Source organism: Triturus cristatus, chromosome 11, assembly GCF_964204655.1.
Source record: "Triturus cristatus chromosome 11, aTriCri1.1, whole genome shotgun sequence".
Classification (NCBI taxonomy): Eukaryota; Metazoa; Chordata; class Amphibia; order Caudata; family Salamandridae; genus Triturus; species Triturus cristatus.
The window spans coordinates 1045471286-1045495283 of NC_140594.1; the positions used below are offsets into that span (position 1 = coordinate 1045471286).

Genomic DNA, 23998 nt, shown 5'->3' on the forward strand with positions numbered 1-23998 from the left:
TCTGAGGCTATAATAGTGATATTTAACTGATGCTGTTATCGTTTTGTTGTTTGACAATAGTATCATCGATTCTGGCTGGTTGGGTTGGTAATGACGGCTTTGTATGAGCTTCATACAGGGAGTGTAGATTTATCCAAAACCAGATCTCATCTTCTGTATGACTTTCCAAAACATAATACTTTACCTTCAGTGCAAAATCTCTTGTGTTTAGATTGCAAGTCCATGTTCTGTTATTTCTATCCAACAACTTACTCTTTTAGTCCAGCATATGGTATACTTTTAAAATTTTCTTTCTATTCCTTGGTAGGTAATGTTGTCAATTTTTATGAACTATTTATGTGTCACATGTCCCACAAGAGTTATAACTCTTCATTGTCAGTAAATGGCATTGTTGAGTTTGGGTATCTGTCTTATTCTCTAAATGTGGAAAAGAGTCGGGTGGGCCAGCCGGGAATTGTATGGGCTGCTGATTTTGATAGTTCCAATGTAGTCCATTTCCTGAGGCTATACTGAGGAGCAGGGTGTTAGAGCAGGACCCAGAACCTCAATCAATCGGTAACAGGAGGGTGGATATGGAGAAATGTTGTACTTTTGAAAAAACAGTGTATAAGGCAAGAGGGTACCCACAATATCATGATAAGGTCTGAGGAGAATGGATTCAATGTAGAGGTATGTATACCTGTAGTTTGAACCACTGAATAATATGAGGGTGACAAAATGTGACCACCTTGGTTGTTCTGGGGAAGGGCCACACACCGCAGGCCCCATTGAGAAATGGTTGTGCCAACTACCATTTGTCTTGGGATAAAATGAATATAACTCATTTAATAATGCTTGTTAATGACTCTGTACATCTATGCCATTGTGAAAGACTAGTTCTTGTTTCTTATGTTTTTTTGGGGGATAAATACCAAACAGAATTATTGGTGGGAAAAAAGATTGACTTGCTAGCAGAACAAGCATGCACGTCTCAGAAGAGGTGGTGTGAATGGCTTGTGACTGCACTTGACCGAATGCTGTCTGAGATATGAGAGGCTATGTTTGGAGCAACTAAGAGGCTCAATTCAGACACACTCAGTTGCCAAAAATTGCAAAGAAGAGGCCCAAAACAGAAGAAGGATTCCGTCTAAACAAGTGCAGCAATCTTGAAAGAAACACATGGGGAGGGAAGCCTAAAGCTCAGGCCTAGCCATATCCTACTGCGAGTTTGCCATGTGGCTATGTTGCAGGACCTGCAGAGGTCACCCCAACACCATGAATTAGGTATTGATAGAGTGGGGTTTCTTGAATCACAATCTCATCGTAAAATTATGAAAGAGAATGCCCCACTGCCCGTATGGACCTTTGATTGTCGGCTTGAAGTGTATGCAAGGAGCTAACATCAGGAATGCATTTTTCTGCGTGAAAGGGGCACATATTTATAAGGCCATGAAAAGGCACGTAAAAGCTTTACGTGGCCTTATAAATATGCCAGTGACACATTGCGCCACCAGAACGTGAAAAAAAGTGATGTTCTGGCAGCAAAACTTGAACTGGCCATATATCGACCAATGATTTATGGTCATGGTTTGTGTAAATAGGACAATCTATGAGGCCTATTCACAAAGAAAACATTAACAGCTGAAAATTCCTCACTTATATGAATTCACAAAAGGATTCAAAAGATTTACTACTGCAGATTCCTCCACCGTCAGTATGGGGAAACGCACAGTTGTAGCTATTACTCGAGAGATGTGAAGGTGGGATTACAAGGAGTGGTTTACCTTGTAAATTTGTGAGGTCTCACTCCTCCCCTGAGCAAGAACATTTACCAGCACATTTATGGAGGGTGATTCACAAACGAATATGGCACGTTAGTCCGCATGCATTTACAACACATGCCATTACAACGCGGTCATTACAACGACCGCGTTGTTACATCACATACCTTTAAAACACAAGACGGAACAACGACTTGCTATAGGGGGCGCTTGATGTTGGAATAAAATAATTTACTATTTCAACTCCAGTCTGTGCAACAGTAAGAAAGGTGTTGGATTTCAAATCCAACACCTTCTGCCCCCTAACGCAAGTCATTGCTCTGACTTGCATTGTAATGGCATGCGATGTAACTACGCGGTCGATGTAACGACCGCGTTGTAATGGCATGCGTTGTCTTGTATGCATGGTAAACAATGTTTACCACGGTGACCCCCACTTTTGGGGATGAATCTTCTCCTGTGGAAAATGTTTTCTCCGAGGTGTAAAAAATGTGCGTTTGCACAGCACACTACAGGGCAGATTTAAAAGTTCCTTGCAACACTTTTGCGCCGCGATTGCGTCACTATTTGTGACGCGGCAGCGGCGGCGTAAACAAGGCGCCACTTTTCGGCCCATTTACAATGTGATGCATCTAGGGAGATGCGTCACCTGGTAAAGCCCTGCGCCACATTATTTCTGCGTCAGGTATAATGTATGATGGGTGGACGTTCCCACACAGGAAAGCCTCGTAGAAGTGACGCAGTGAAATCTACAAGATTTCACTGCGCCACTTCCAGGATGGCACTGCGTCAAAACCCTACGCCTGTTTGGAGCAGGCGTAAGGAGTGACGCAGTGTATTGGAAATAGGCCTCCCCGTGCATTGCTGACTTTTTTGCCAACAGATGTGTCAGAATTTCTGACGCATCTGTCAATCCTTGCGCCATGGTGCGTCGTATTGTAAATATGGTGCATCCATGGTGACGCAAGGGTTTTGCATGGAGGCGCAGGGAAACTGACGCATCAGTACAGACAGTTTCTTGTAAATCTGCCCCTATATTCTTTGCTGAAATCTACACTATGTAGATTTCTGCACCCGGAGAATAGGAGTCCTGGGGAAATGTCACATGACATCCCATGGAAATCTGGGCCTTGCAGAGCTTTCTAGGTTTACTTCTGGGAAGGATTCTGGATGTACGAAAACCCCTTAAAAGTGTTATATAACTTTCTGCCCATACTTTTATGTATATTCTTCCATGAGGAGGGCCTACTATACATTAAGGTTTATACCTATACAACATCAAGCACGACAAACTGTACATACACAGGAGTTCATACTGACACATCATCCAACTGATGGATGGTGGTTAACGCTACAATTTTTACTCACTGAGATCTTTACGATCCTTGAAAGTGAACTGGTTATCAAAAATGATCCACCACTTGCATGCCAGAGAGGGCCAGATTGTCCAGCCACCGATTGGGTGCCCAGGGCGAGGGCTTGATAAAACAATTACCAATGTTTTATCTAACTTGAGCCTTTGAGAATTGGGGTACATTCAACTGACAACTGCATGCCTTGAATTGATCTTGGTAAGGGAGCTGATAGCAATCTAGGCGGATAATTGGTCAGCAGCATAAGCATAAAATGTTAAGTAGAATGAATCTATATGTTAATGTACATGTTAATGTATTGCTTTATTCATTAATGCAGTTTGATATGATATGCTTTGTACCTTCAAGCCTGCCTAATGTATACCCAAAACGAACAATTGATGGACGGAATGCTGAACAATGCAAACATTCACCCCCAGTCAAAAAGATCTGGGTTTGATCCATCGTTCTTGTCCCAGGATGCATGTTTCCGATCCAGGGAGGGCCTGGCTTGACAGTTCGGGCTGGACTGTTCCCATGAGGCACAGGGTCAAGACTGATTTGCACATGGCTGGGTCCAAACTGGGGTGGCGTGGTGAGCAAAAGAATGATGGATTAAACCCAGATCTCTGTGACTGGGGGTGAATATTTGTATTGTTCAGCATTCCGTCCATCAATTGTTCCTTTTGCTTTTGTCACCCTAAGTGGAACGGGTATGCCCAGATGTGGGTTCGATGCTTACTGCACCACTGGATTCAGGCTAGTCTGGCTGATATGGGGTGATGACCCGAAACTGGTCCCAGGATGCTTGTTTCTGGTCCATAGAGGGCCTGGCTTGGCAGTTTGGACTGGACTTTTAAAATGAGGAGCAGGGGCAAGACTGATTTGCATATGGCTGGGTCCAAACTGGGCTGGTATGGTGAGCAAAAAAACGATGGATTAAACCCAGATCTATGTGACAAGTGATGAATGTTTGCATTTTTCAGTGTTCCGTCCATCAAGTGTTCCTTTTGCTAATGTATACCCAGGCTGATTGGATTGGATTGTTGAGTCTGTCCTGCTATATTGAAAGTCAGTTAAAGGGGACTCTCTTTATGCACACAGATGTAGGCCATGAACTATGACCTGAAATGTCTTCACTTGGTAGGATTTGACAGGACAGGCATAGAAGGACACTATATCAATCCGATATGTAGCCATTGACATTGGTTACACAATATATGTACTTAAAGTTGGTCTATGTTGTGGGATGAGGGAGAGAGATTTAAATCACTGGCATGTTTTTTCGAACCGCCAAGTGTACACTGGGACTAATTAGTTCAGACTACTAAGTGTGCCCTTTTATATTATGAAACAAATAAGGGAAGATTAAAAAAAAGAATGAGTGATGTGAATCACCTAACATTGCAACATATGTTTTAAAGAGAGCCCTCAAGGACTCTGCAGTGAAGTTTCCTGAGGCTTGATGGAAACAGAAGTAGGGATACTGCCTGACAGCAATCTTTTAAGAAGGAAGGTAGAGGAAGTAGTACTCAGGACAGAGTTTCCGCAGTAACGTTTCTTGAGGCTTAATGGAAACAAAGGTAGGGGCACTGCCTGGCAGTACTCTTCCACAAAGGTGGCTAACCAGTTATGGACAGAAAGTTAGAAAGGTTAGAAAGTTAAGTAGAATTGTGTGAAAGACCATTTCAAAGGCTGTCAAGAGATTCAATAAAATTAGGGCAACCTCACCCCCTCCCCACGGCATCAAGAGTCATATGAATGTAATTTGCCACTAAGAATAGTCCCCACTCTGAAAGAGGGGAGAAAACCCAATTAATTAATGTTCAGGACTCCAGGGGCCTCAACGAGAGCTGTGAGCTGTTGATTTACTTTCTTTTTGGTTAATTTAGAGATAAATGGTAAAAGAAAAATTGGTCTTTTCGTCAGAACCTACAGACTCAACATTGTGTCATACACAGACGACACCCAACTCATCCTCTCCCTAGCCAACGAACCCAACACCGCCAGACACAACTTTCGAGAAGGCATGAAAGCCGTCGCCAAATGGATGAAAAACAGCTGCCTACAACTAAACACCAACAAAACGGAAGTACTCATCATGGGCCCAAACCCCGACGCCTGGAATGACACCTGGTGGCCCCCCGCCCTCAGAAGCCGCCCACCCCCACGGACCACACACGCAACCTGGGAATCATCCTGGACTCAGAGCTCAAAATGGACAGCCAGATCAACTCCGTCTCATCCTCCTGCTTCCACACCCTCCGCCTCCTACATGAGACCTTCAAATGGATCCCCCTCGAACACAGAAAGCCCGTCACTCATGCCCTGGTCACCAGCAGGCTCGACTACGGCAACGCACTCTATGCCGGAATAAACAAAGACCTCAACCGCAAGCTACAGAACATCTAAAACGCCGCTGCAAAACTGGTCCTCAACCTGCCAAGACACTGCCACATCTCCCAGCACCTGCGCACACTCTACTGGCTCCCCATCGAAGCTAGAGTCACCTTCAAGATGCTAACCCACGCTCACAAGGCCCTCCACGACAACGGCATACCCGAACAGCCGACTTAAATTCCACGCACCCCAAAGGACCCTACGATCAGCCCAGCTCTCCTACACCGTGGTCCCCCGCACCAGAAAGACCAGATCGGGAGGACGCTCCTTCTCCTTCTGCACAGCCAGAGCCTGGAACAACTTTCCGCTCCACCTCCGACAGATAATATCGCTCCCCATCTTTGCAAGAAACCTCAAAACCTGGCTCTTCGACAGACCCCCTCCTTGATGGACTGGAACCTGCGACCCCTCCTCCCAGCGACTTGAGACCCTTACGGGTGAGTAGTCGCGCTTCACAAACACCTAATTGATTGGTCTTTATTGTACATTATTTTGGGATCTGAAGTGGAATTTTTTAGTAGGGACAGGTCCAGAGTCTTCTCCAGTCCTTGGGGAACTTTAACAGCCCATGTCATGTGTTACACAGCTTGGTCAAAGCCACTGCAGTTGTGGAGGCCAATTTTTAATCAGTATCATGGGACAGGATCTCAAATTGATCCTGAAGACATGCAGGTACATTTTAGTTGAATGGTATCCTCTGGGAGATAGAAAGTCAGCGGGGGTTGTGTATATTGTGGTGGAGTTGGGAAGGGACCTTTAAGAAGAACTAGATTTTACCAGTTTTACCCTGAAAGAAATCAGCTCCTGATGACGGCTAACTGAAAGAACTAGATTCTACAATCTTGCTGGTGGATCACACAGGTACAGCATATGTCAAGTTAACCTCCACCTCATCCAATAAGCATGAGCCAAAAAAAGCTCACTCTTGACCATCACTGGAAACAAAAAAATAATAAATTCAAACAAACTTCAATGCAGGTCTAGCTTCAGTGGGCTCCAGGTGTGCAAGCCTCCTGAGGAATTGCAGTCCCCTCCCACCCCCAGGCAGTAGCACAGCGCCCAGTATTCAATTGGAGGACCTGTGTTGCTACTTGGGCCGCTTGTTTTGTAGTTTCTTGTTAAACAGAGAAACAAACTGCTCCATCCTAGTATTTGAGTTTAACCTCAGCCATCTTAGTCTCTGTGGACACCCTGGGTTACTGAATGTTCGTAGTCGCCTGCCTTATTTTCTTGGTGCTGAATGTTCTTTCATTTCCATTTGTCTTAGAACTAAATGGTTAGTAAACTCATTGTCATTTGGGCTTTTTGTTGGTTTATACTTAACCTGTTTGTAGTGGAATCAACTAAGGTATTTAAGAAGTATTTCACCCTCTCAAAAACATTTAGGGCCCCATTTAGATCGCGGCGGACGGGTTGCTCCGTCACAACGGTGACGGATATCCCATACGCTGAAATATAAATCCCATAGGATATAATGGGATTCGTATTGCGGCGGACGGGATATCTGTCACCGTTGTGATGGAGTACCCCGTCTGCCGAGATCTAAATCAGGCCCTTATTCTCCAATGTGCTTTTTTACTTGAATTTGATATGAACATTCAGGTTCCTTACTTACTTTACTGCACGGTTATTAGTTTTTTACCATAATTTAAACCCCACCCGCCTATTTTCTCCTTACTTCCTAGTCAAAGACAGTCCTGGGACAGCAAGCCGAGGAGTTTGCGGAAGCAATTAAATGCCGGGATGCTGCCATTACAGAAATGCTAACCATGAAGGGCCAACTGGATGCCATGCGGGAGAGGGAGCGCCAGGTGATAAGAGGAGGACTCATTGATTTTATTAGAATAATGAATTTGATTGTCATTAGGTAGGAAAGTCTTTTTAACGGAAAAGCGCACCCTTTTTTCTGTCGAGCAAAATTGGCTTAAAAAAACCCGCTCTGCCTGCCGACCAAAAAATGGGTGAATTTTCTGCACAAACCAACTGAAAATCCCCAACTGCCTGAAAACTCAAATTGCTTGAAGTGCCACTAAACAGATCATTTGGCAGTGATTCAGTGACTGACGTGAACTTACCGCCTGCAGTTTCCCTCTAATTTTGCTTGTTGCTGGCAGATATGCAAAAAGTTATAGGTTATGTGCTGTGAGTTCCACCAAAAATGTCCAGTCCTAGCCATAAAATCGCCCCAAGTGCAGGAATGAAGAAGTCCATGAAAATGTATCTGAGGCTATAATAGTGATATTTAACTGATGCTGTTATCGTTTTGTTGTTTGACAATAGTATCATCGATTCTGGCTGGTTGGGTTCGTAATGACGGCTTTTTATGAGCTTCATACAGGGAGTGTAGCTCTATCCAAAACCAGATCTCATCTTCTGTATGACTTTCCAAAACATAATACTTTACCTTTGGTGCCTAATCTCTTGTGTTTTAGATTGCAAGTCCATGTTCTGTTATTTCTTTCCAACAACCTACTCTTTTAGTCCAGCATATGGTATACTTGTGAAATTTTCTTGCTATTCCTTGGTAGGTAATGTTGTCAATTTTTATGAACTATTTATGTGTCACATGTCCCACAAGAGTTATAACTCTTCATTGTCAGTAAATGGCATTGTTGAGTTTGGGTATCTGTCTTATTCTCTAAATGTGGAAAAGAGTCGGGTGGGCCAGCTGGGAATTGTATTGGCTGCTGATTTTGATAGTTCCAATGTAGTCCATTTCCTGAGGCTATACTAAGGAGCAGGGTGTTAGAGCAGGACCCAGAACCTCAATCAATCAGTAACAGGAGAGTGGATATGGACAAATGTTGTGCTTTTGAAAAAACAGTGTATAAGGCAAGAGGGTACCCACAATAACATGATAAGGTCTGAGGAGAATGGATTCAATGTAGAGGTATACCTGTAGTTTGAACCACTGAATAATATGAGGGTGACAACATTTGACCACCATGGTTGTTCTGGGAAAGGGCCACACACGGCAGGCCCCATTGAGAAATGGTTGTGCCAACTACCATTTGTCTTGGGATAAAATGAATATAACTCATTTAATAATGCTTGTTAATTACTCTGTACATCTATGCCATTGTGAAAGACTAGTTCTTTCTTATTTTTTTTTGTATAAATACCAAACAGAATTATTGGTGGGAAAAAAGACTGACTTGCTAGCAGAACAAGCAAGCGAGGCTCAGAAGAGGTGGTGTGAATGGCTTGTGACTGCACTTGACCGAATGCTGTCTGAGATATGAGAGGCTATATTTGGAGCAACTAAGTGGCTACAATTCAGACACACTCAGTTGCCAAAAATTGCAAAGAAGAGGCCCAAAACAGAAGCAGGATTTTGTCTAAACAAGTGCAGCAATCTTGAAAGAAACACATGGGGAGGGAAGCCTAAGGCTGAGGCCTAGCCATATCCTACTGCGAGTCTGCCATGTGGCTATGTTGCAGGACCTGCAGAGGTCCGCCCAGCACAATGAAGTAGGTATTGATAGAGTGGGGTTTCTTGAATCACAATCTCATAGTAAATTATGAAAGAGAATGCCCCACTGCCCGTATGGACCTTTGATTGTCGGCTTGAAGTGTATGCAAGGAGCTAACATCAGGAATGCATTTTAAGTACAGTGAAACTAATGTGGCTCAACACGCTTCTGCGTGAAAGGGGCTCATATTTATAAGGCCATGAAAAGGCACATAACATGGCTTTACGTGCCCTTATAAATATGCCAGTGGCACATTGCGCCACCAGAACGTCAAAAAAGTGACCCAGATGGCATTTAACATCATATTTCAAGGATTGAGACAAAATGATTAAATTGAATGGTATCTGCATGATCCAGTTAATACTTAATCTCTCAAAATGTAATACACTTTTATCTTAAAAGTGGAACAAGCCCAACAAAGAGGAAATGTTTACCACAAACCAATTATTTTGATTAATTTTGTCCTGCTGAAGACCACTGGGCCAAACCACACAGCAGGCTGAAATGTTGACAATTCTTTCTCATTGTTAGTTAACAAAATGTATCCCTGATTGTGTTCAAGCTCTTTGTGACATGGCCATGGATAATTACTTCATTTGCAACTCAATATGTTTCTGGGCATAGGTGTCCTACTATTATTAAATGCTGTGTGCATTCAAGCACATAATTTGCTTGAATGTGAGCACATTTCCTGTTACCATACTGCTTTCAAACAGTTGTGATGTTGATACCTTCTTTTAGTGCACCAGTACATTTTTTATGTTAGAACATGATGTAGGAGTGAATCGAGTGCACACATGCAAGAGCATTATATTCTTGAAGGTACAAATAAAGTATACATTTTGGTATCATATTTTGGGGGGTTCTGTATTCCAAGATGGTGGAAAAGTAATATTGTAAACAGATCATTCAGCTGTTCTATTTTATTTGTACATTATTTGTACATTGATGAGCTATGACCCTTGTTTCACAAATACTGCTATTGAGTTTGCATCTGTACCTTAGCATCTATGTTGGAGCCATAAGATGCAAACGCTTAACACAGAAGATGGTTAGCTGCTTGCAGAGTCTCTATGTATATCTCTGTCATTTCCTTTTTTTCCCCTTCAAAATACAGATGACTGTAAGAGGCCCAGAAAATATATGGAAGGATATTCCAGAATTTGATCCCTCAGCCTTCAATAAACTGACTTCTGAGGTAAGATGTTAGATTCATGAGTTGTTCCTAGGAGGAGAAGATCATTCGTATTAGGATCAATACAATCCATCGAATTGGGTAGCAGCAGGCACCAGCAGAATGTTAATATTTAAACATTTTGCAAACAAATGCTGATTAGTTTTGGAAACTTTTTTCCTTTGAAAGGGCTTGGATATAATTAAAGTACATCAAAAAGTCTAATTTATCTATTTGGTGCTGTGTAAAAATAAGCTTATCAAAATTGACCACGGGCAGTAGAAATCAACGATTACTCAATAATGACTAATCGTAAGGCCATCTGTAAAAACAATAAACAACAGCATTGGCAAAGCAAATAAGTATTGACTAGGCAAGAGCTATTGGCTTTGTTGGCTATGTTTTTTTTAGCTATGTTGTCTGAAAGTGAAAATAACTGACTATGATGTGGCCAGCACCGACACCGTCACCAATTTTTTTATGTACTTTCGGCCATGCTGTTGTACAATCTGCCTAAAAAAACATTGACGAAGTCAATAACTCTTTTGTAGGCGTGGCTTATTGCTTTGCCAAAGCTTGTTTATTTTTGGCATTGTAGGTTTAAGTGCTTTTCCTATTATCACAGAATGCTAATCCCAGGTCTGGAGGTTGGTACTTCTTACCTCTAGGCTTCTCTTAAGGTTTGAGAGTGTACTCATGGTGCAAACATCCCAACTCACTCTGGCGCACTCATCTAGACCCTGGGCACTCAGGAAATTCAAGCAAAAAGCAAACTAGACGGCAATGGAACTTCCTACAAGTGCAGCTCACTGCACGAGTAGATCTTCTAACCCTGTCAGCTTTCTGCAAGCGTCAGTGCATGAGTTAGTGGCGTTACTGGAAGAGGCAGAGAGATACAACAGGGAGTAAGCAACACATCTGAGCAGCTCATGCAAACTGCTCCTATATTTCTTATTGGCTGCAATGACGGTGGGAGGCGCAAGCAACACAACGGAGGGTGGGAGGAGTGAGGAGGTAAACAACACAATGGACAATGGCGGAAAAGGGCAAGCAACACGAAGGACAGTGCAAACAGTTACACTGTTATGGAATGCTTTACAACAAGAAAAAGGTAGCTCTGAAAGCACGATCAAAGGAAGGACACTGGGCAAGGAAGCTGTAATTGGGCCATGTTCCAGGGAAGGCTAAACACAGGAAAAGGAAGTGAAGCCAGCACACACTCACCAATGAGAAGCAAGTAAATGAGAATGGCGATGAAGCCAACCAATGGTAAGTATTGGGTGGGCTCTAAGCCCCCTGTAAGTAAAGAAAATGTCTCGCAAGCAACAGCGCAATTGCTTTCTCTGGTGAGACCTAAATATGAGCATAACTAAAAAAAGAAATAATTATGTAATCCAAAATACTGACGTGTCAGGCACAAAGACCTACATTAAGGCAGTTACCTATCTACACTCATTAGTATTTGGCTTCTATAAAGTCACAGGGTATTTATAAAAAGGTGTAAATACAAGTTAAAAATAAATATAGTGAAGCATGACAATTTAACGTCTTCCATAAAAGAAGAGCTAAACCTGATTTACTGAACTTTAATTTTCATATGTGAAACCTCAATCAGAGTCACTGTGAATAATATCCTTGGTTTGTGTACTGCTGTGTTCAATCACCAGGGGTCCAATGTGCACACAGAATTTTTGGGTGCAGGACACTAGGACCCTTTTTAGTGGTCAGAAAATCCAAGCAGTAAAATCACATGCAGGTTAGGCTAAAAGGGCAGCCCTTACCCTGGCCCTTCAGAAGCTCTCCCCGGTGAGGGGAACTGGGGCTGCGAGCAGCGTACACAGCATATCGTGGTGTTTTACTCGTCATTGTGTTTTTCTATTGAGCATTTGGAACGCTTTTAAAATTGATTACTTTGTACTACATTGATCTGCTTTTTCTGGGGGGCTTCAAAAAGTTAAGGGGAATTATTTTAGGGAGGCACTCTGACACCTTGACACTTGCAGCAGGCTTTGACCGCCCACATTTGGCACAACCGCTTTTACCGACTCTCGGCGGCGGTGGGCGCCATCTTGAGTCAGGCGGGGACAGCGCTCTAGTCGCGCCGTCCTCCCGCCCATCTGACTACTTAAGTGATCTTTCCCGCCCGCTCCGCGCCCTTCAGAAGCTCTCCCCGGTGAGGGGAACTGGGGCTGCGAGCAGCGTACACAGCATATCGTGGTGTTTTACTCGTCATTGTGTTTTTCTATTGAGCATTTGGAACGCTTTTAAAATTGATTACTTTGTACTACATTGATCCGCTTTTTCTGGGGGGCTTCAAAAAGTTAAGGGGAATTATTTTAGGGAGGCACTCTGACACCTTGACACTTGCAGCAGGCTTTGACCGCCCACATTTGGCACAACCGCTTTTACCGACTCTCGGCGGCGGTGGGCGCCATCTTGAGTCAGGCGGGGACAGCGCTCTAGTCGCGCTGTCCTCCCGCCCTTTTCTCTTTCTATAACATGTGCATGCCGGCCAGACGGCGCAGCGGGCTGGCGCAGCGGGCGCGCCGGACGCGCGCCGAAGCCGCGCCTAAGCCAAGCCCGTCTGCGCCCGTCCGCGACCGGACTGCGCCGGGCGCAGGGCATGCTGCCCAACTAGCCCCTAAAATCAGGTACGACAGCCGAAATTTACTCGCCCTACGTCCTAAAACAGTCAATCACTGCGCTGATTGCCCCCCTATTGATCCCCTCTCCAGCCCCTTCTTATGTTCACATTGCAAATGGGTACCCCCCCTCTTAACCTCGGAAGTACTTGACTCCCCTTCCCCTTTAAAGACTAATCCCACTTACTTTAAGGGAGGTCTCATTAATGCTAGATCCCTAGCCTGTCACAGCCAAGACATACTTGATTTAATAACAGGACATGATTTAGATGCTCTTCTTATTACCGAAACTTGGCTCAATGACTCGTCAAATCCCGACCTGGCTACTGTCCTTCCCCCTAATTTCACAATTTTTAGGCGGGACAGACCACTTGGGCGTGGCGGTGGGGTAGCTTTAGCTATTAAAAAAACCTTCCCCTGCCATATATTTGATCTAGGCCACCTCAAAGAAAGTGAGGGCATAGGCTTCTCAATTAAAATTAATGCCGCGACCTCCTTTTCAGGGGGACTCATATACCGCCCCCCTGGGAATGCCACCCCTTTTCTTGAGTCACTAGATGAGGTCTTGGGAGCACTTACACTGCACTATCCCAATTTTACCTTATTAGGAGATATGAATTTGCATTTAGAGTCTTGTATAGACCCCCATGCCATTTCTTTCCAACATTCATTAAATATCTTTGGATTGTCCCAACTTGTCACTGCGGCCACTCATATCGCGGGTCATACCCTTGACGGTATTTGCTCTAATCTTACAACTCTGACCACGTCCCTCCCGATACCTCAAATTTGGACTGACCATTCTTTCATTCCTTTTAATATCAAGACACAAGCCCCCACCTTGCCTAACAAGAAATGCCCCCCCCTCCTTTATAGTGAATTGGAGGAAAGTGTCGGAACATATTAAATTGGCCTCTCAACCCCCACCTAAACCCCCGATACTAACTGGAGACGTAACTGCCGACTCCCATAATTTCCATGCTTGGATTGACCAAATTGTTTTGGAGAATTCCGCACCCAAAAATCAACATGGGAATCAACATAAAAGAAAACCTAACGCACCTTGGTTTACCCAGGCCCTATCCGATAGCCATCTTCTCTGTCGTAGACTAGAAAGAAAATGGAGAAAAACGTACGATGAGGCTGCAAGGGCGCTTTATGTCCAACAAAGGAAATCATACCTCTCTAACATAAAAAAGGCAAAAAAGGAATATTTCACGAAAGCCATAAATGATGCCCATCAAAAACAAAAAACTATCTTCACTATAGTTAAGTCCTTCACCCATCCCAAAACTCTTGCGCCGGAAATTCCTCCATCGGCAACCTTGTGCAATCAAATCGCTGACTTTTTCGTAGAGAAAATTGTTAATATTCAGAAAGACTTCCCTCCTTCCTTGACCACCTCTTGCAAGGTTACAGACAACCACGGTCTGCTCTCTAGTTTCAAACCTGTTTCCATTCAACAAACACGTAAGGCAATTTTGGCATGTAAATCAGGAGCCCCCACTGACTCCTGTCCACCTAGCATCCTGCACCATTTGATTGATACAGTGAATCCCTATATTAACACCATCATAAATGAATCTCTCGACTCCGGGATGGTGCCCAATGACTGGAAGAAGGCTATTGTGAAGCCTCTGATGAAGAAGCCAAACAAATCCCCCACTGATCTTACCAATATGCGCCCCATCTCATTACTACCTGTCCTTGGTAAAATCACGGAACAGCTGGTATATGAAGAGTTGAAAACCTTTGTAGAGACTGGTAACATCCTGCATCCGCAGCAGTCGGGATTTCGATCTGGTCACTCCACAGAAACAGCTCTGATCGAACTAGCTGATTCTATCAAGTTCCTGCAGGATGAGGGCAGGCAGGCCATCCTCATCCTGCTTGACCTAACAGCAGCGTTCGACACTATCTCGCATGTCATCCTGATCAACAGACTGCGAGAGATCGGCGTGACAGACACAGCTTTGGCATGGGTTAAATCTTTCCTATCTAATAGGTCCCAAACTGTGTCCTTGGGTCCCTATCTATCCAGCGAGAAACCCATAACATCAGGAGTGCCCCAGGGGTCCATATTAAGTCCCCTCTTTTTTAATATCTATATGGCCCCCCTCCTCGCTGTGATAGAATCCCATGGGATCCTCGTCACGTCATACGCTGACGACACACAACTTGTCGTTACGATCGACAAAAAGTGTACGAGCGCAGATCTGCGTTTCCAAAATTGTCTTTCCGATGTCTTCCAGTGGCTTAACAACAATCATCTAAGATGCAATAGTGCCAAGACCGAAATCATACTGCTGAGCAAAGATATATCCTTCTGCCCGAAGGACTGGTGGCCCACAGGATCTGAGGCTCCACCTAGCGCTGTACATTCAGCGCGGAACCTGGGCGTGCAATTCAATTCATTCCTCTCTTTCGATGACCACGTCAGGATCACTGCTGGCCGCTGTTTTGGACTCATTAAGTCTTTGAAAAAATTCTTTGACTTCCTCCCCATTGCAGCCCGAAAATCAGTCGCGGTAGCTCTAATACTCTCCCGACTTGATTATTGTAATGGTTTAATGGCGGGAGTAAAAAAGTCCACCCTTAAAAAGCTGCAGAGCACACAACATGCAGCCGCCAGATTGGTGTTGGGACTTCCTAGAAGGTCATCAGCTTCAACGGCGTTGAACACTCTCCATTGGCTACCGTTACACAAAAGGATTCTTTTTAAACTTCTCCTTACTGTTTTTAAAACTATGAAAAACTCAGGGCCCCATTACTTTGCAAAGCGCTTCATACGCTACAACCCTTCGCGAGATCTGAGATCATCTGGTACAAATCTTATTACCATTCCAAGATTCAAATACAAAACCAGGGGTGGGAGGACCTTTACCGTCCTGGCAGCTAGGGCATGGAACAATCTACCTGTCAATCTTAGATTCACCGACAAGGAGAGCACCTTTAGAAAACTCTTAAAGACCTGGGTTTACCAACAATCAGATACCTCTGTATTGGCAGCTATCTAGCTTTAGTCTCCTCACCACGTACCATCTCTTATGTACCCGCTGCTTGCTAACTTAGCGCCAAGATGCTCCTTCCGGAGCGTATGTCTGCGCTCTACAAATACCCAAAAATATCAAATATCAAATATCAAATATGCCCTCCGAATGCTCCCACCGGATGTATGACGTTACAACGCATGCTGTTACAACGAAAGTTTTACAACACGAGTGCATTGACAACGCAGGACATTACAACGCAAGTCTTTACATCGACTTGCACTAGATGGCGTGCTAACATTAAAAAAGTGTAATTTACTATTCCAACTCCAGTCCACGTAACAGTAGGGAAGGTGTTGGGATAGTAAACTACACTATTTTCAATGTTAGCACGCCATCTAGTGCAAGTCGATGTAAAGACTTGCGTTGTAATGTCCTGCGTTGTCAATGCACTCGCGTTGTAACAGTTTCGTTGTAATGGTAGTGCGTGGTAAAAGTTGCGTTGTAAAGGTTGTTCCCCCTCCCACCATAGCTTTTCCTGTCCATTTACATCCTCCTTACCCCTCCTCCTGCCGCCACTCCCATGTATCACCTACGCCGAGCAGATGGTATGTGGAAGCATTCCCATTTAGTGAACATGGAATAGGGAATGGCATTCACATTTAACACAGAAAAAACGGGCCTGCATGGTTTTCCCCATATGCTTATTGACAAGTAATTATTTTCCTCTGAAACTTGACCTTTTGCAGAGCTTATCTATGCCAGGTGGCAATATTTTCTGTGAAGTACATCTCATGCTGAACCTATATCTTAGGGCCTCATTATACTGGCGGTCGGACAAACGTCGGACTGCCATCGCCGCGGTCAGGAACCGTCCAACAATAAGCTGGCAAGCCCACTCACCCTACTTGGATACGACCGCCGTACAGACGGCTGGAAAATGCATTTTTCTAGGGCGGCTTGTGCTGCAGCCCGGGAAAAGAGCCGCAGCACAAGCCGCACTAGAAAAATGCATTTTGTGCACATCCATGCACCGTGTGCCAGGTACCATGTGGTGCCTGGCACAAAGTGCATGGATGTGTGGGGGGGGCACAACTTGTGCCCCCCAGGCCACTAAGCAGTTGCAAACTGGGAGTTTGTTATTGAAAAACAAAGAGCGATTGATCCCCACACACAGGGAGTATTTTCCCTGGATGTTCGGGTGGTCATTATTTGGAATTTTTCTGTCCTTCGTTGTGACAGAAACACATCATCCACTCAAAATCGGGTGGGTGGTGTAATGTCCTTCCTCTGATGGCCACTACTTCGTCAGAGGAAGCTTTAATCGACAGTGGGTCCTCCACTTATGGAAAGGTGTCAGTCCTCCTGACACAAGTAGAGTGGCTGCCATCATCTTGGCAGGCATGGTACTCAATTGTGTTTGTGACAGAGTACCTTGTTTGCAAATCTATAATCCTGAGTCCTAACTTGGTGCTCCCAGGGCTTTCTTTATGTGCTATGGCTCCAGGCCTCCAGCACCTGATCTGTACCCAGCCAGCAACCAAGCACTGCTATGTAGCAGAGATGTTCCACGTACCCCCTTAAGAGACCCTCGTTTCTTGGGTGCATTCTGTTTGGCCCATTTTTTTGCCCTCTATTTTGATCTTTAGTTTTGAAAGTTCAATCTGGATTTTTTTCGTTAACCATTCTATTAACATACTCTTAAATATGTCACTTTGCTATTTTCCAAAAAGATGTGACCCTCATTTCAGCTTTTCTTTGTCCTTGTCTACCCACTTTGCCTCTTGGCCTTCTGTCTGTATGTTGAAAGATTTAACTTTTTGTAGTCAACATCAGGAGTGCTGGACTATATGTAATTCGTTGCAAATTAAACTCAGAAAATGACTCCAAGATTCTCTCCCTAAGGAACAGTATTTCATTTTTTGTGGGTATCCATGTTGGGAAACTATTGTATTAGGTATTTTAATGTTTAACTCAAGGTTGTTTTGTGATCTTGTCGTTCCATATATTTTTTGTATATTGTTTTAACTTGATCTTTTAAATGTCTGACTTGATGTTTATTTGTCTGTAAGAGCTGGAATGGAAAAATGCTTATGATCTTCATAAGACTATCTTGTTTGTATTTTAGATCGAACCCCTCACTTTGTATATAGAGAGATCTCTCGAAATCAACAGCATCCTTCAGAAGATCTTGTAAAGCACCTTCATGATTCTTGGCTCCAGAAGTATTTTCTAAAATGTAAATAAAATTAAATAGAAATAAATAAAATTAAATATTAAATACTTTAGACATTTAAAAAAGCATGTGTCAGTGTGGATTTTCCTCTGCAACTTTAGATGTTTAATCTCTTTTGGCTCACTGATTATACATTCTAATCTTTGCTGAACAGCTAACATTGGGGCTGATTACGTTTACGGCCGCCACTGTTTTGGGATCAGGACCGCCTAACACGTAGGCAGCGGTCCTGACCTCCGAATTACGATCCGACCGCCTACACATGCATTTTTGCATTGAGGCTTGTGATGCGGGATGGATAAGGGCTGCAGCACAAACCTCAATGCAAAAAGGCATGTTTAGAAACATCCCTGCACCGTGTGCCAGGCACTCGCAGGGTGCTGGTTCTTAAGAGGAATTACCCCACATTGATAGGGCATGAGCTCCGGAGGGGGCATGAGGGGAGGCCTTGTAGTCACATATTCATCAAAGGTCCATCCCCGCTACAACCTACTTGATGCTCTGCTCTCCTGCTTGTGCCCAGGCTGGGGACATTGCCCTATCAATGTGAGGTAATTCCTCTAAAGAACCAGCGGCAAGTATTAGACTTGTATCTACAAGACTATTTAATGTGCCTTATGCAAATTGGGCATTCACAGTGCACTCACGTCTGTGGGGGAAGTAACCTCTTGGCATTCCACCCTGACGAAAGCCCAGGACCAATTTTTAGGCCATTAGAGAGGGCTGAAACATGTTGGTGTTTAGTTTAGGGTCATAGGACCATCACATCCAGAATACCCTACTATAGTGTTTTTAATCTTGCCTCCCACTCCACGAATAAAGAACACTTTAGGAGTGGGTGTGGAATTTCATCTTTAAAGTTACTCCCCCATACACCCTTATTATAAGCGCTGCCTGAAATACGGTTGAGCCCACCCGGACCTTTAGGAGTTGGGGTGAGGCTATAAATAAAAAGGGGTTATTCCCTCCTTTGTTAAAAAAAACATGTGTTTTGAAGGGACACCCTATTACACAACAACAATATAAAAGAATTCCCAAATACAAAAAACAAATACTAGACAGAGACCGATACCACAGAACTGGTCATTCAGTTCAGATTTCCGCAACAGTAGCAGTGGTGAGAGCCATAAGGAGAATTACCAACCCTAATTTCCTCATATGCCTCCCCAACATGGATACCCCCTTGGGTTCTGGCCTGACCATTACCAACAATTCCCTCTGTGATTCCCTACCCCCCAAATGAGATCTCCTTTTTTGAGGAGAAGCAGTGGAAAGGGAAAAGTAAAACACAAAGACAACAACAGGGTGCAATGAACAGACGAGCCACAAATTGTGACACGCAGCAAAGGGAGGCACAACCAGCCAAGCACTAGCAAACTGAGAACTATGGGCCTAATTACTATGACGGGCGGTTCCGATCACAGTATTATGATGCGACTGCCCATAGGTGCAGGGATGTTTACAAACATCCATTTGTCAATGTAAGCTTGTGCGGCGGGCGTAAAAGGCCCACAGCACAAGCCTCCATTGACAAATGGATGTTTGTAAACATCCCAGCACCATGTGGCCGGCACCTCGGGGTGCCTGCCACACAGTGCAGGGATGTCTTGGGGTGCACAGGCCCAGTAGCGGAGGGCCGGGGGGCCCTGCTAGGGGGCCTCAAAGACACTTTCTGACATCCTTTTTTATATTGGAAAGCCCGACAGGAAAAGGCTGTTGGAAAGTGCCATCATAATCCGACAGTGGAGCGAGCCTGGCTCCACCGTCACTCAAGGGATTATGGTGTTTTCCGTTGCACCGACGGGCTCGTTGAGCCCGTCAGAAGCGCTGCGGATGGTCCCTCCCCCCTCCGCATCATAATGCAGTGGGCGGACCGCAGTGTTAGATGTCGGTGGGTCCGACACCAATCTGCCGTTGGTGTTGGACCCACCGACATCGTAATCTGCCCCTTAGTAGTTAATTCCAGCACATCCTCCCTGACTTAGATTTATCTAGACGTATTCAATAGAGGTTTAGGTTTGTACCACCCTCCTAGCAGACAAGTTCAAGGTAATGCATTTTTTCAGAAAAATCAGTTTGAATGCTTTTTTTCAAACTAACACCGATGCAATGAGTCCTGACATTGATATAAACACTGAATTAAGGACAAAATGCACCTTTCAACTACCACCCTCCACTATAACCATAGAGGTAGTTACATTCAAGAATGCAGTTACCCAAGAAATAGAGTCTATTGACACGGGGAGAGGAGTAAATTTCAATAATCTCTCCAAGAAATAACAAAATGCTTTGAATGAACTAAAACAGAACCAGGCAATCATAATAAAACCTGCCAATAAGGGAGGGGAAATCATAGTGATGGTCAAAGAAATGTATGAAGCTGAATACATCCTCTTCTATCTGATTGCAGCAGCCATGACATTCTTAGCACTTGACCCCACTGTAAGATTGAAGAATATGATCAGTAACATGACAAAAGAAGCATTAGCCTCAGGGTGGATCACAAAACATGAGGGTGACTTCTTGGTAGCAAAAGAACCTCGTTTAGCACACTTTTGTATTTTCAAAATACACAAAAATAGGATCCCACCCCCAGGAATACCGATTTTGTCCAGGATTGGCTCAATTTTAGAAACCCTTTCACAGTTTTGTGATTGGTTTTTTCTACCATTGGTCTAAAAATGCCATCATACTTCAAAGGGGAGAGGTCTGTCTTTTACGATATAATCGGTTGATGCCGTATGGCATCCCCCCAAAAAAGCAACTATAATGCCATATAGAGTTATTGTTTATTAAGTTGGCGATGCACCACATTCGCATCACTCAGGAGGAGACATAGAGCCCATGTTAACAAATTGAGGACGAATGACTGAGTCACAATTTTGGTGATCAATACTGCACAAGTACTGTCCAACAAATGTTAAGCCGCAAAGGGAGAGCTTGGTTTTTAACAGTTTTTGCTTTTAATAACAGATTACATTTTAAGGACCTATGACTTTTACAGCCCTGGAATGTCGCTTGTATAAGCGTGGTTCCAATGGTAGAACTTTCCCTTCAAAGTTCAAATATGGTGGGTAAAGGACGTATTTGATGGCTGGAATTGGGGCAATCAGCATGTTGTATCTTTGCAGAGTTATTGTTTACAAAAGGTGCGAGGTCCGTTTTAACTGCTATTTATGCTACAGGTGTGTAATTTGCAATGATTTTAAGTAATTATGCAAAAAAGTGATTCATTCATTCATCCATTCCATCATACCTGAAGGACACCAAAGATGTCTTGATCCTCCTCAGAGATGTAAACATTGACAATACCAGCACACTTCTCAATACAATGAACATTGAAGCTCTGTACACCAGCTTCCCCTAGGAGCGCACAATAGAGGTGATAGAAGCTGTACTAAGATCAACAGGAATAAACAGTATAACCCCTATTGAATTTATGATGGAATGTGCAAGAGTGGCTTTAACAGAGAATGTCCTTGAATACAATGACACTATCTACCACTAAATACAGGGAACAGCTATGGACAGTACACTTGCTCTCAGTTTGGCCTGCCTATATGTACACCAGTTAAAGAGTGACCACATCTATTCCCCTATGAATCCATTCAAAAACTAAATCTTAATTTGACTTAGATATATAGATGAAGTTCTTATCATTTGGAAGGGAGATGAAACTCTGCCCTGGAATTTACAACATGGGTCAATACCGTAGACCCCTTCCTCCATTTTACTCATACTACTGAGGATAAGAATGGTACATTCCTTGATCTTACTATTGTAATGAAGGATAACCAGTTCTTAACCAAAGTATTTGAAAAAACTACAGATAAAAATGGTCTTTATCGTTTTGAGAGTTTCCACCCAGGGGCACTAAGGGAGAACCTCCCCTTTTTGTCCATATTTAAGTATCAAACATAATTGTTCTGAATTGTCGACCTTTAATGAACAGGCAGATGTGTTGACTTACAAACTTGCTAATAGACTACACCCCCAAACAATCCTCAAGAAAGTGCGCACTTAATAACAACAGAGATGCCCTACTGGAAACCATTCAAAACATACAACAGACAGACTCACATGTGTAACAACGTAGCCTATTTTCTCCAACAAAGTTAAAAATATTGTCATAAAAACTGGAGAACTCTAGGCAGTACAGGACATAAATGGGCCCCCCTTTATTTTCTTTTGAAAGGGGCAACAGTATTAGGGACCAATTGGTCCACACTAAGCTAGGTAAACAAAGTCCAATTCCAACACATACGCCTTGGGGTCTCCCTCCACCTACAGGCCATTATCCCTGCAGGAGATGCTCAATGTGTAAATCCACTAAAACACATAAGGAGATTGATTTGCTACTGGCCACTCGAGGATCATAAAATCCCATACGAATTGTAACACAGAGAATGTGATGTAAATGCTCACCTGCCCTTGTGGCCTTAGGTATAAGGGTATGTCTTCACGAAACGTTTGTATCAGAATTAATGAACACAGAAGTAATAACAGGTGTAAGAAGGGTGCCACAAAAATGACAACCCACTTTCTGGAGAACTGTCACGATGGCCGGGGTGTTCTCTCCTCAGGATGGCGCTGATGCTCTATAGGGGTCCACCTCTCATCTGCCCCCAGTCCGGAAGATGTATTACACACACGGACTCGGGAGGTAGGTGAGCGAGGGAAGGAAGGGGAGGAACAGCTGGGAGAGGGACTTGGAAAGACACAAGCACACATAAGACAAACGGTATCTTTTTACACCCCTGTCCTGATACCCAATTCTCTCTCTTGTTACTCTCTCACCTGCCACCTCCTCCACCACTTTGGAGTGAAAGGCGCTAGGCCAGGGGAATACCCGTAATCCAGTTAAGAGGGGGCACTGGATGACGGTCTTTGAGCTAGGGCGTGACCCGCTGCAGGTCCCTCAGGAAATGGTGCACAGTACCTCTGGGAGCAAAGGACAGCACTTCCTACCAGTGCTTAATGCTCCAGAGCGCACTCAATAGCAGGGTCATATGAGCAAACAAAAGAAGATGCCTCCCTGAAGGCAAAAGGCGACCACTCGCCTACCCAGTACTCACGGTTCCGAAGTGCAGTGAACGGAGGCGGGTGCTGCGACTCTGTACCCGGAACTCCGTGGGCAGAGGAGCGCACCTGTTCGCGCTGCGAATCTGAACCCGGAACTCCGTGGGCAGAGGAGCGCTTGAGCAGTTTCCAGAAGCCCGGACTTTCGTGGGCGGAGGTTCTCAGGCGCCGTCTTCCAGAGCCCAGGAATCCTGGAGCGGTCGTCGGCGCAGGAGCGAAGGTGTCTGTGGACTGAAGTTCGAAGGTTCTGCAGAGAGCCGAGGCAGAAGTACGACTAGGAATCATCGGCACCGCTCTCTGGGCGCGTTGGGCTATATCCGCTCTGCCGAGCGTAACGTGGGTCACGTGGGGCGTGCTCCTCCGAGCATTATGGGGAGTGTAGTTCAAGCAGAGTCCGTGTGGTGGAACAGGAGTTTGCGGTAATGCGAACAGCGCGTCACCGGTTCTTGGCTCGTGACAAAAACAAACAATAATGAAGTTGAGATTAGATAGGCAGTGTTGGAGAAGGTTCATGCACCCAACAGGGGCAATATACTTCAAACATTGCTCAGCAAGGAGCAATGCTGGGTACATTACTTAGGACACACATAGAGGGACTGAACAATTATATTCTTTGGCTTCAAATACCCTGAATTTGCCTCGGTTACAAGTGCTAGGTAGATCACTTTACACATCAGAGTAAGGTCCACCATATCAGATAACCATAATTGTTAGCTTGCACTCACAACAATAAGAGAGTACCAATAGCTGGAAATTGTGCAGTATAGTAAATTTAGCAGTTTCTGTCCATTGGGGGTGACATCACTCAAATCATTATGCCCATGACATGGCACACTTATAGCTCTAGCAACTCGTCCTCCTATATGTCCGCCAACAAGAGAGCCCCAACAGT

At 44.2% G+C, this 23998-nt stretch overlaps 1 protein-coding gene across 1 annotated transcript in view; it reads left to right on the forward strand.

The window, feature by feature from the left end:
• Positions 1-23998, forward strand: part of LOC146785911 (coiled-coil domain-containing protein 150-like) — a 184200-nt gene that overhangs the window by 154809 nt on the left and 5393 nt on the right. Inside the window, exons 16-18 of the mRNA XM_085633121.1 lie at positions 7198-7323; positions 10103-10183; positions 17920-17984. Coding sequence (XP_085489247.1) covers positions 7198-7323; positions 10103-10183; positions 17920-17984 — 272 coding nt within the window. The remainder of the gene's footprint in view (positions 1-7197; positions 7324-10102; positions 10184-17919; positions 17985-23998) is intronic.